At 41.9% G+C, this 13844-nt stretch overlaps 1 protein-coding gene across 19 annotated transcripts in view; it reads right to left on the reverse strand.

Annotated features, from left to right (window-relative positions):
• Positions 1-602: 602 nt before the first annotated feature.
• The window catches only part of ZNF169 (zinc finger protein 169), a 124658-nt gene continuing 111416 nt past the window's right edge, over positions 603-13844 (reverse strand). For 8 of the 19 annotated variants that reach the window (XM_070496028.1, XM_070496020.1, XM_070496021.1 and 5 more), the window contains one exon: positions 603-3394. In XM_070496028.1, coding sequence (XP_070352129.1) covers positions 1833-3197 — 1365 coding nt within the window. In that variant the 5' untranslated portion in view covers positions 3198-3394 and the 3' untranslated portion in view covers positions 603-1832. Of the gene's footprint in view, positions 3398-13844 lie in introns of all 19 variants that reach the window. The other 11 variants (XM_044756970.2, XM_044756968.2, XM_070496017.1 and 8 more) reach the window with 2 other exon arrangements.

Consider the following 13844-nt stretch of genomic DNA (forward strand, 5'->3'; position numbering starts at 1 on the left):
TTTTTAACACTTCCTTACTTTCTGGCATTACAAGATATTCTGGGATCACCTCATACCTACCCTGCCCTAACCCTGGCAGTGGCCATTAATCCAAGAAGCTATGGTTCCCACAAATGGAAAATGGCGCTAGAGACTAAAATCTGGACACTAGATATACTCACTGCTACTGGAGTATCCTTGCTTCTTGGTCTTTTCAGCAGACAAAGGTAGAAAACATATATGTATCAACACATACACACAAATACATATGCACATGCACACAAATATGCATGTGCACATAAACATGTACAGACACACACATACAAATCTTAGGAATCTTAAGTTCACACCAATACTTCTGATTCCAGCCCATGCTCACAGAATTCTTCCTTGCTTTGTCCCATTCCACAATCGTATGACTTTCCTTCCACAGTGAGAACCTTGGCTCCCAACAACAAAGACACATGTACTCATGTACTCAATCCTATAATGCATCAAAAATAGTTTCAGAATTGCTTCATCATATTGCTACAAGAAAAAAACCTATGAGAGTTTAGGATTTGTTTGTACTTCTAACACACACATATAAAAATAAACTCTGCCAAGACTGAGGATATATAATCAAACACTACATTCATTATTATCGCCAAATTCTCAATAAGGCTTATACCATTCTGCATTGCTACTGACATAGTATTAAAGTGCCTGTTCCCCCACAGCCTCAACAATACTGAGGACTGTCACACTTTCGAATTTTTGCCTAGCTGATGGGTGAGAAATGGTACCTCACTATAGTTGTAACCTGTAGTTCTCTTATCATGACTGAAGTTAAACATCTTATTTGTGTATACTTCTTTTGGTAAACTGATCATTTCTTTTGTCCACTTTTCTATAGGATTTCTGGTCTTTTCTCTTTGATCTTTAAAACTTCTTATAAAATGAGGATATTAACCCTTTATCTGTGAAATACGTTGATTTATATGTTGACACACTTTTCTTCTAGTCATTTGTCTTTTGATATTACTTATGGTATTTTTTGCCATGCAAAAGTTTTTAAACTTTTGTTTACTCAATCTTATGAATCTTCTATTGCCTCTAGATTTTAAGCCAGCAAAGCCTCTAAGCCTTGGGAAAATGACCTTGTAGTGGCCATTCATTGACCAAGGCAAGGGGACATGGACAGTCTTGGACAGGACATTTGTTAGGCTCTAGGACATTTGTGCTCTGGGGATTAGAAAGAGCAAAGGGCAATGGCTAAAGGGACAGCGCCTTGGCCTGGTTGTAAAGGCAGGTGCTCCAGATCCTGAGCCCCTGACTGGAGGACTGGGGAGGGTTGTGGTTGAAGGCCCTGAGTCCTCAGGTTGGATCGCTGGCAAGTATGCAGAGCTAAAGGGAGAGGCCCAGGGCTGCAGGCATGAGTACTAACAGGTACCCCTCAATCTGCTGTTGGGGTAGCTGAGTGTGTGGCTTGGGGATATCACATGGCTGTTGGAGGACTTAAGAAGGGCTAAGAATGAAGACTATTATAATCTCGTTCTCCCCTCAGGCAGGACCAGTGTCCAGAACAAAACACAGTGACTCTCCCATGGTTCCCAAGAAGCTGAATACCTTGGGGTTTTTGACAGATGAGTGAATGAGCAACATAGCTATGTGTGCAACTTTGTAAAGAAGCAGTTTATTAAAACAAAAGGCCATAAAACACAGAGAGGACTGCTGCTTAGAAAGTAAACCATAAACCGACTATCTTATGAACACGGAAAGAAAGCACCATTTTTTCCCTCCATTCCATTTCGGGAAAGCAGAACACTTCCCAGTGATTTCTGCCATATTCACACTCAAGGGGAAAGGAAAGGTCAGGAGAACAGCTCTTGCGGCAGGAGGTGATGGCCAGACTTGGTCTTCCTATGTCTATGGAGGTGAGACTTCTGGCTAAAGCCACGACCACACTCCCTGCACACATACGGCTTCTCTCCCGAATGGGTCCGCTGGTGTCTGATGAGAGCTGACTTGAAGCCAAAGCCACGCCCACACACACCACACACACACGGCTTCTCCTCAGAGTGTGTCCTCTGGTCAGAGGTGAGGTTGGACTTCTGGCCCAGTCCTTGCTCACACATTCCGTACACATCAGCCACCTCCCCTGAGTGTGTCCTCTGGTGTCTAGTGAGGAGTGACTTGAAGCCAAAGGTGCGCCCACACTCAGGGCACAGGTACGGCTTCTCCCCTGTGTGTGTCCTCTGGTGCCTGATGAGCGTGACCTTCTGACCAAAGCCACGCCCACACTCGGGGCACACGTAAGGCTTCTCCCCTGTGTGCGTCCTCTGGTGTCCCATGAGGGAGACCTTCTGGCTAAAGCCACGCCCACACTCAGGGCACAGGTAAGGCTTCTCTCCGGTGTGCGTCCTCTGGTGTCTGATGAGGGTGACCTTCTGGCGAAAGCCATGCCCACAGTCAGCACAGACATAAGGCTTCTCCCCTGAGTGTGTGACCTGGTGACTGAGGAGCAGCGACTGCTGCCTGAAACCACGACCACACTCAAGGCACAGGAAGGGCCTCTCACCCGAATGCGAGCTCTGGTGTTGGAGGAGCGATGCCTTCTGGCAGAAGCCTCTCCCACACTCAGGACATATGAAGGGCTTCTCCTCCAAGTGTGTCCTCCGGTGCAGGATGAGGGCAATCTTTTGACGAAAGCCTCGCCCACACTCCTGACAGACAAAGGGTCTCTCCCCGGAGTGTATCCTCCTGTGGTTCGTGAGTGAGGACGTGTACCTGAAGCGTCGCCCACACTCCCTGCACATGTAAGGCTTCTCCCCGGAGTGCTTCCTCTGGTGGATGGTGAGGGAGGACTTCCGGCCAAAGCGTCGCCCACACTCTATACAACTATAAGGCTTCTCCCCAGAGTGCGTCCTCTGGTGCTTGACGAGGTCTGACCTCTGGCAGAAGCCTCTGCCACATTCGGGGCACACATGATGCTTCTGGAGACCAAAGAGGCTTGACTTTGTGCTATGTCCTGGTCTGTATTTTCCACATATGACTGCTCCAGATCCCGAGATGTCTGTCCCCGTGAACGTGGCGTCTGCCTCCTGAGAGCTCATCCCCTGGGTCGGGTCATGATCTATTACTCCACCTCTGTTGCCGTCCACCCAGTCTACTGGCTGACCTTGAGATGGGCTGAAGAATGCCCTCGAAGTCCCGCTGAGCTGCAGACTCCCGAACATGGTGCCAGAGCCTTCTGTCTCTCCATCTTCTGCTATTCCACTGGAGCAGCGAGGAGCTTGTAGTGGCAAGTGGCTTCCTGCAGATGAGCTTGGGAAGACCTGCGGGGGGTGACCGCACAGCACATATCGTGTGAGGAAGTGCGGACTGGAAAAGGCCACCGGGCAGGAGAGACAGGGCCGGAATTCTGCCTCTGGTTCTGCTGGAGAGAAAATCTTGGTCAGAGTCAGCACAGGTACCTTGTGGACGGTAACACTCGCCCAGCAGTCATTCCTCAGATGTTCACACAACAAAGACTTCCTTTCCAGACCTACCTTCAGCCCACGGTGACACATTAACGCACCTCCTGTTGCCACACAGAAAACCCACATGGCAAGCTGCCTCTAAATATCAGCCCAACTAAAACAGCTTCAAGAAAGCATCCCAGGCAACTCCAGCCCTATAAACTGCTGCCTTTGGAGCTACACGTTTCCCCCTGTTCACCAGCCAGTCATTAACACTGAGGTAAACAATATCCACAAATACATGCTTCACTGAAAGTTAAACTAGATGACTTATTACACATTTCTTTTAGTGACTTTTCCTACAGAAAGGATGGGGTCACTACAGGGAGTCACTCAACCCAGAGGCGCCACGGGTGAGGCATATAAAGGAGAGGTCCAAGACCCACGCAGGAAATGAAGCGCTGTGTCCTCCATCCTAAACAAGGATCTCGAGAGGACCATGTGCTGGGCTCTCTGTCAGGAAGTGGGGCCTCCGCAGTGAAACACAGAGACACGGTCTAGGCCTGCAAGCCTTTAAAGGGTTCTGATGATCTCAGTCAATCTCCTATCTGCTTTTCTCAGTTTTCTACAAATTGTTGTAAAAGGAAAAATTTCCATCTACCACCTTGCCTAGGAGATGTCAAATTTGCACGCCCTGCCCCATTACACAAGTTCTATCTACCTGAAGCTGAAGAAAAACATCATGAACCTTAAACAAACTCCACATACCATGCCTTTCCAGACCTACCTGACTCTTTCTTTGCCAACCAAAAATGAGACGTATTTTATGAACCATATACAACAGGGCTCAGCAAACTACTGCCCACCAGGCGTTTCGTAATAAAGGTCTGTGGACCACAGCCACACTCATTCTTTGGGCAGTTCCTATGGCAGCTTTCACAGACAACAGCAAAGCTGAGCAGTTGAGGCAAAGGGCATAAAGGCCACAAAGCCTAAAATACCTACTGTCTGGCCCTTGACAGAAAATGTTTCCCAAAACCTGATCGACAGCACTGACTCAGTCCATCTGTCTGAGATGCCAGCTTTCAGTACTGATAGTAACCACCATGAAACCCCTTCCTTTCCTCCTCAGCAAACTACCCCATGAACTTCGTTCTGTGTGTGTGCATGTTGATAGACCTAGAGCCTCCTGTGAAATGGTCTTGGGAATCACTCACAAGTGCTGACCCCACTGGACTTCCAGATGTGAAAGTGGACATCCTTTCAGTCTTGGTACACAGTTCGGGCCATCAGGGGTCCCACCATGGCTGACCTCTCATCACAAATATGCTCTAGTTCAGCTGAGCCGTCCACATGTTTATCTTATTAAGCTGGGCTGCCCACAGTATGGAAGCTCACGGCAGGTGTGTACATTTCTGGCCAGCAGTTTCCAGTAAATACTCTGTTCTAATTCTAGAGTTCTGACAGCAGAGCTTGCAGCACGAGCTACTGTCCACTTGTCTGTGACTCGATGGGAAGAGTAAAGCGGCCGCTGCCTTCTCCTTGGCTTGTTATACGCCCACTAGGGCATAAAGCCCAAGGCCAGTGTAACCTGCACCTTATTACAGGTGTGCCTTTCAGAGGGAGAGGGAGCCTGCTGTGTGTCTTCTGTGTTCACTGATGACTGGTTTAAATACAGTTAATGTCGGCCTATGGGAACCACAGCCTCTAATAAGAATGTTCACTCAGCCTAATTTTTGTGCCCATCTAGCAATGTGGCAAATTTTAACTGAAAGTGATTTAGAATTGCAACATCCGCTTGGGGAAACTAAAATTCAACATGGTTTCAAACATCCAGAAGTTCTGGAATAAAAGCAGAAATAGAAATAAAATTTTACCATAATGCTTTTTAGTCAATTATAAAAATTTCTAGGATGTAGAAGAAAATCAATCAGTTTATAAACTCTTAAAATCTACAACTGCTCTTGTACTGATTTATTTTTTCAAATCAAAAAGTTCTTCAACAATTGTACATGAACTCAAAATTTTCCAAAAGAAAAAACTCAATGCCTGATGGCTCCTTACAGAAACTCCCCTCCTGCACTGCAGGTGTGCGTACAGAAGCATAGCTGTGGGTCAGGTGGACGGCCTTAGACACCAGACTGCAAGAGACGAAAGAACCCTGGGCATTCACTGCTTTTAAACAATTTAAAGAATTTTAAGACTTGGTCCATAAATGTAAAAGGGAGACATTTTCAACATTAATCAGCATAAATCCTTGGAAATTAGACAACTTTAATAATATATCATCTCCACGATTTTATGACAATATAAAAGAAATGTTAGCATATGTGATGGTTAATCTTATGGGTCGACTTGGCTGGCCACAGGTTGCCCATTTAATCAAACACAATTCTGGGTGTTTCTGTGAGGGTGTTTTTGGGTGACTTTAACATTTAAACAGAGAGACTGAATACGCAGACGGCCCTCCCTAACGTGGGTGGCCCTCATCCCATCAGCTGAAGGTCTGAATAGAAGGAAGACGGATCCTCTGCCAAACAGGAGGGAATTCCCCCAGCCCGACTGCCTTCCAGCTGGGACGTGGCAAGGGGCTGCTTTCTGTTTTTTTTGCTTTTGCACTCAAACAGCAGTTCTTCCTGGGTGTTGAGCCTGCTGGCTTTTGGACTGGCACTACACTACTGGCTGTTCTGGGTCCTCATCTTTCTGACTGTGGATCTCGGGGCTTCTCAGCCTCCATAATTGTGTGAGGCAATTCCTTATAATATCTCACTGCCTGTATGTATGCACACATACGCACACACATATCCTATTGGTTCTTTTACTCTGGATAAATATAATACTGATTTTGGTACTGAGAAGTGGGGTGCAGTGTAACAGATACCTAAAATTGTGGAAGTAGCTTTGGAACTAGCTGATAGTAGAGGCCAGAAGTTATGAGGTACATGCTAGAAAAAGCCGAGATTGACAAGAAGGGACTGTTGCTAGAAATACGGATTTAGTTAAAGGTGATTTTGGTGAGGACTCAGAAGGAAAGGAGGAGAGCTGGTGAGACAGCTTCTGTCTTATTAGATGTACAGAAACATGATTGACTAGCATTCTCTAGAACAGATTCTCTAACGTTGAGCCTTGCATCTGTCAATCAATTCCACCTGGTCAAGGGATATAATTCTTTTTAAACGTGGTTGGATACAATCTGGAATATTTTTATCACATGTGAAGGTTCCTGGCTCCACTACCAACTTAATTACTTTAATAAACGTAGCATTACTCAGATTTTGCTCCATCCCATGTTAGTAGTATTTTTCAAGGAATTTATCCCTTTCATTTAAGATGTTAAACTTGTTAGTACCAACTTGTTCAGACTTTATTATCCTTTTTTTTTTTTTAGATTTCTTTTTTCCCTTTTTTCTCCCCAAAGCCCCCCAGCACATAGTTGTATATTCTTCGTTGCGGGTCCTTCCAGTTGTGGCATGTGGGACGCTGCCTCAGTGTGGTTTGATGAGCAGTGCCCTGTCCGCGCCCAGGATTCGAATCAACGAAACACTGGGCTGCCTGCAGTGGAGCGCGTGAACTTAACCACTCGGCCACGGGGCCAGCCCCAAACTTTATTATCCTTTTAAAGGATGAAGGATATGTACTGATAATGTCCCTTTCATTCCTGAATTGATTACTCATGTCTTCTTTCTTTTCTTCTCGGTTCATCTACCTAGTGATAGATAATTCTGTTGATCTTTTCAGAGAATCTATATTTGGCTTTGCAAATTTTCCTGTTGTTAATCTGTGTTACATTTCATTGATTTCTGCTCTTAATTTCATTATTCTCTTCCTTTTACTCACTTTGCATTTACTTTGCTCTTCTTTTTCTAGCTTCTTAAGGTAAAAGCTTAAGTCACTGATCACAGACCTTTCTTCTTTTCTAATATAAGCACATAAGGCTATAAATTTCCTCCTAAGCATCTCACGGATTTTTATTTTGCTGAGAAGAATTTTAAAAGATCTAGGTAGCAGGTTGTAAGACTTGATATTGGTAAGATATAATTTCTCCCTCAAGTTATCTGTGGATACACTGAAATGTCAATAATAAACATAATTCAGGTTTTTCCTTCTTTTTTTTATGAGAAGCTGATCCTAAAATTTAAGTGGAAATACAGAGGATCTAGACTATTGAAAGCAATCTTGAAAAAGAAAAACAAAGGGAAAGGAATTACATTACCTGACTTCAAGACTTCCTATGGTCCTACAGGAACACAGACGGTGTGGTTTGGTTTAAGGATAGACATATGAAGGAACAGAACAGAGAGTGTACACCAGACTCACACTTAGCCAGTCACTGGATTTTCAACAAAGTGATCCAATGAGGAAAAAGCAAGACTTTTCAACAAACGGTGCCGGAGCCACTGGGTATCCACATGAAAAAGAAAAATAAACTGTGATCCCTGCCTCACACTACGCACAAAAGCTAATTCAAGACAGATCATAGACTTAAACGTAAAGGCTCAAATTAAATAGCATTTGAAGAAAATATAGATTATCTTCATGACAATAAAAATTTAAAGAGAGAGAAAAGTTGAGACTTCCTCAAAATTAAACATCTGCTCATCAAAAGCTATTGTTAAAAAAAATGAACAGAAAGTTTCAGACAGAGAAAAATATTTCCAAAATGTACACATGACAAAGCACTGGTATCCAGGATTAATAAAGAACTCACAGAATTCAACAATAAAAAGAAAAACAATGAATAAAAACTTGGAAAAAGATTTGGATACTTCACAAAGTAAGGAATATGATATATATGAATGATCAAAAAGTACATAGAACGTGCTCAACATCATTAACCATCAGGGAAATGGAACTTAAAACCCCATGAAATACCACTACACATCCATCACCAGAGACAAAACGAAAACTGTCGAGGAGGATGTGAGGCAATAGGAATTCCCATATGTTGTTCATGGAAGTGAAAAATGGTACGACCACTTTGGAAAAGGTCTGGTCACTTCTCATAAAACTGCACAGTTACTCTAAGACCCAGTGTACTGGATTGAATAGTATCCCACCCAAATTCATGTCTACCTTGAACATGTGAATGTGGCCTTATTTTCAAACTGTCTTTGCAGATGGAAACAAGTTAAGTTGAGTTCATAGGGGATTAGGTGAGCCTTACTCCAATGACTGGTGTCCTTACAAGGAGAAGGAGGTTTGGATACAGAGACACACAGAAGGAAGAAGGCTCTGGGACCACGGAGGCAGAGACTGGAGTGACGCAGCTACAAGCCAAGGAACGTTAAGGATCGCCAGCAACCACCAGAAGCTGGGAGAGAGGCAAGGAACGGATTCTCTCTCAGAACCTCAAGAAGGAACAAACCCTGCTGACAGGGTGATTTTGGACTTCTGGTTTCTGAACTGTCGAGAGTATACGTTTGTGTTGTTGTAAGCCTCTCAGTCTGTGGTAATTTGTTATAGCAACCCCAGGAAACTAAAATATCCAGCATATACCCTAGGTATTTATCCAAAGGAAATGAAAACTTAGGTTTAGTAAAACAAACAAACAAACAAAAAACCTAGCATAGAATGTTAATAGCAGCTTTTTCAAAATAACTAAAAACTGGAAGCCCTGAAGATGTCTACCAAGGAGAATGGATAACATATGTTATCCATACATATGTTGTATATTCACATGATGAGATGCTACTTGGCATTAAAAAGAAACAGACTACTGATGCGTGCAACATAGATGAAGCCCAAAAACTTTATACTGAGTGAAAGAAGACTTACTCAAAAGAGTACATATTATATGATTCCATTGATGCAAAATTATACAGCAGGCAAAACTAATCTACAGAGAAGTAAAATCAGACCAGTGGGACCTCTGAGGGATAGGTACAGGGTTTGCTGGGATGGGCCACAAGGGAACTGCGATGACAGTAATGATCTATATTTTGATAAAGTTTGGGCTGTAGAGGGGTATGCATTGTTTGAACTCATAGACTAGTACACAAGATTTTGCGTTTCATGTAAGTAAACTCTACCTAAAAAGGTAGAGTCTACCTAAAATAAACAACTCTAAGTAATGACACATATGCTATGCATTACTCCTGGGGCCAACCACCTTTAATGGGGCCCCCCCAGCTGAGATGAACTGCCAAGGGTTGACCCTCTTAAACTTCAGTGTCTAGAAACACTCAAATAGACACCCTGGACCTGAGTCCATGGGCCCCCACCTGCCAGACCATCCACATGAGCCAACCCAGGAGGAGACTCTCCCTTGCCTCTCACCACATGTTAGATCTTTGCCAGGACCACTCGGTGGTCAGATCAGATCTTCTCACACACTCACACATGCCAACCACTCTGAGGGATAGAGAGCATCTGAGGAGAATGAGCAATGGTGCCAAGGACATGCCATGAAGACCTCGCGAAATGACAGCAATAACCACCCGTGAACAGGCCTCATGCTCTTTACCTACCCACAGGAGGACACCAGTTTCTTTTCCAAGACGAGTAAGGCCTTGAAACAGTACACCTACTCAGATAAGCTCAGCTACTCATCTCTCCCAGAGGAACTGCTTGCCCTAAACGCCTTACTCTTACCAACCAAGGAGACAGCACTAGAAATCTGTCAGAACAGCCAAAATAAAAGACAGTGCTAATACCAAATGCTGGCAAGGATGAGAGAAACTGGATCGCTCAAACATTGCTGGTGGGAATGTAAAATGGTATAGCCATTCGGGAAATGAGTATGGCACTTTTTTTTACAAAACTAAACATGTGTTCATCATATGACCCAGCAACTGCACTCTTGGGCATGTATCCCAGAAATGAAAACCTTATGTTTATACAAAAATCTGTACACAAATGTCCACAGCAGCTGTATTTATGATAGCCCCAAACCGTAAACAACCCAAATGTCCTTCAGCGGGTGCACAGTTTAACAGACTGTGGTACATTCATATCATGGAACACTACTCAGCAGTAAAAGGAATAAAGTATTGATACATGCAACAGTTTGGACAGATCTCAAGAGAATTACGCTGAATGAGAAAAGGCAATCCCAAAAGGTAACATGATTTCTTTTATATAACATTCTTGAAATGACAAAATAATAGAGACAGAGAACAGATTAGTGGTTTCCAGAGGGGAGAGAGGGGAGAAGGAAGGCAGCTGGCTGTGGCTATAAAAGGGGAGCCCAAGGGATCCTTGTGATGAACTGTTCTATATCTTTGAATATGGTGGTAGTTACCTGAACCTACAAGGGACAAAATTTCATAGAACTAAATCAACATACACATGAAAGAGTCAAAGTAAAACTGGTAAAATCTGAATAAGGTCAGTGCATTGTATTAACAGAAATACAAGGCTGGTTTAACAATAAAAAAAAAATCAATGTAATTCACCATATTAGAAGACTAAAAAAGAAAAACACATAGAATCATTTCAAAAGATACCCAAAAAGCATTTGACAAAATCCAACACCCATTCCTAAAACAAACTCTCATCAAACAAGGACTAGAAGTCTGTCAAGCTGATAAACGGCAGCTATAAAAATTTATACTTAGGAGGAAAGCACGCCGCCTAAAACTGGGATCAAGGATAGGACGTCCACTCTCACCATTTAAATTCACCCATGCATTGCATGTTCTCGCCAGGGCAGTGAGGCAAGAACGGGAGAGTAAAGATATACTGACTGGAAAGACAGAACTAAAACTCTACTTATTCACAAACAACACGATCATTTATGTAGAAAATCCTATAGAATCTACAAAAAGCTACTAGGACTAAGAAGTAAGTTTTGCAAGATTACCAGATATAAGATCACTACACATAAATTAATTGTATTTCTATTTACTATCCACAAACAATTAAAAATTAAAATTTACAAACAGCTTAATTTAAATAGCTTCAGAAATATGAAATACAGAAGATAAATCTGACAAGAGATGTGTAACACCTGTACGCTAAAAACTACAAAACAATGCTGACAAAACTGAAAGAAGTCCCACACAAATAGAGAGCTCCACTGTGCTCAGGTATTGGATGACATAGTACTATTTACATGCAAGTTCTCTGCAAATTGATATCGATTCAACTCAATCCCAAACAAAATCCCATGAGGCTTTTTTTTGTGAAAATTGCCAGGATGACTCTAAAATCCAATGGAAATGTAAAGAATCTAGAATAACTGAAACAACTTGGAAAAAGAAAAAAAGTTGGAGGCTTTATACCAGCTGAGTTCTAGACTTATTATAAAGCTACAGTAATCAAGACTATGTGGCACTGGCATTAAGACAGACAGAGAGAGGAGGGGAAACAAGAGTCCAGATAGAGGCCCATTCACATATGGTCAATTGATTAACCACAAAGGTATATAGATAATCCAGCACAGACAGGGTTATCTTTGCAATAAATGGAGCTGGAAAAACTGGGTATTTGTATGCAAAAAAATGTACTTAAATCCAGATCTGGTATCAAATATAAAAATTTACTTAAAATAGGTTATAGAACTAAACAGAAAATAAAAATCATAAAACTTCTAAAAGAAAGACTATATGAAAACCTTTTTGACATTAGTTTAGGCAAAGATTTCTTAAACACACCACCAAAACTGCAATTCATCAGAGAAAAAATTGAAACTTGGACTTCAAAATTAAGAACTCCTCGGGGCTGGCCCCGTGGCCGAGTGGTTAAGTTCGCGCGCTCCGCTGCAGGCAGCCCAGTGTTTCGTTGGTTCGAATCCTGGGCACGGACATGGCACTGCTCATCAAACCACGCTGAGGCAGCGTCCCACATGCCACAACTAGAGGGACCCACAACGAAGAATATGCAACTATGTATCAGGGGGCTTTGGGGAGAAAAAGGAAAAAAATAAAAAAAAAAATCTTTAAAAAAAAAAAAAATTAAGAACTCCTCCTTGAAAGAGAATTAACACTTAACACTATTAAGACTATGAAGCAAGCCACATACAAAATATTTGTAAATCAAATATCTGATGATAGGCTTTTATACAGAATATACGAAGAACTTTCAAAACAATTTAAAAAAAAGGAAATCAATTTTTTAAATGGGCAAAAGATTTGAAAAGACATTTCACCAAAGAAGATATCCAGATGGCAAATAAGCACATAAAAAAGATTCTCAACATCATCAGTCATTAGGAAAATGTCAAGTAAAACCACAGTAAGATGCTACTACACAGCTATGAGAATGTCTAAAATTAAAATAATAATACCAAGTGTTGACAAAGATGTGTTGCATTTGGAACTCTCATACACTGCTGGTGGGAATATGAAATGAGGCAGCCACTTTGAAAAACAACTTATGAGTTTCTTAAAAAGTTAAATATGTACTGTACCATACAGCCTAGCCATTCCAGTACCAAGTATTTATCCAAAAGAAATAAAAATGTACATCCAAAGACTTGTCATGAATGTTCACAGGCTTTATTTGTATTTGTCAAAAACTGGAGACTGCCCAAATGTCTTTCTATAGGTGAATGGTTAAAGAAATTGTCATAAATCTATATAATGAAATACTACTCAGCAATTAAAAACATGAACTATTGATACACGTAACATTATGGATGAGATTCAAAATAATCATGTTGAGTGAAAGAATCCAGTAAGTATTCTGTAATGACTCAATATATGCAAATTCTAGAAAAAGTCAACAAATCCATAAGGATAGAAAGCTGATCAGTGGCTGCCCGGGTATGGGGAGGAGAGGGAGGGCAGTGAGGGTGGAGGCAGGGGTTACAATGAGGCACAAGGAACCCTCAGGGGGATAAGGTATCCTCACTATTTGGATTGTGGTGACGGTTTCATGGCTGTATGCATAAGTCAAAACTTACCAAATTTTATATCTATGCAGTTTATTATAGTTTAATAATATCCCTTACTTATTATACCATAATACCTTAGCATAGTAACACTTTTATATTATACCTTACATAATAGTTCTTTTTTCAAAAAGACAAAAGCACTGAGTTTGCCGAAAAGTATAAGTCCAGATATATGGTGGTATTTAGAAGAAAACAAATAACAAAACAAAAATAAAATGCCAGGAATGTAAAAAAAAAAAAAAAAGAATGACAAAAGATAAATCGGGCAAAAATTTATCCTTATATCCCAAAATTCACATAACATTAATTCAAGTTGGAGTAAAGACCTAAATGTTCCCAGAATTTCTACAAATCAATCAAGAAAGAAATGGTCCGTCACATCTCAGAGGAGGAAACAGCCGTGCCTGATCAGCTTGGGAAAGATGCTCACGCTCATGGGAGAGCAAGAGAATCCTCTGAGATTCATCCCAAACAGGTGGGCAAAAAGTGAGGTGACAATACCTAAATCAATACTGACAACAATACTGTCCATGCTGACATTACCAGGGTTGGTGAGGACGTGGAACAAGAACTCCCATCACTGCTGCTGG

Source organism: Equus asinus, chromosome 23 (genome assembly GCF_041296235.1).
Source record: "Equus asinus isolate D_3611 breed Donkey chromosome 23, EquAss-T2T_v2, whole genome shotgun sequence".
In the NCBI taxonomy this organism is placed as follows: Eukaryota; Metazoa; Chordata; class Mammalia; order Perissodactyla; family Equidae; genus Equus; species Equus asinus.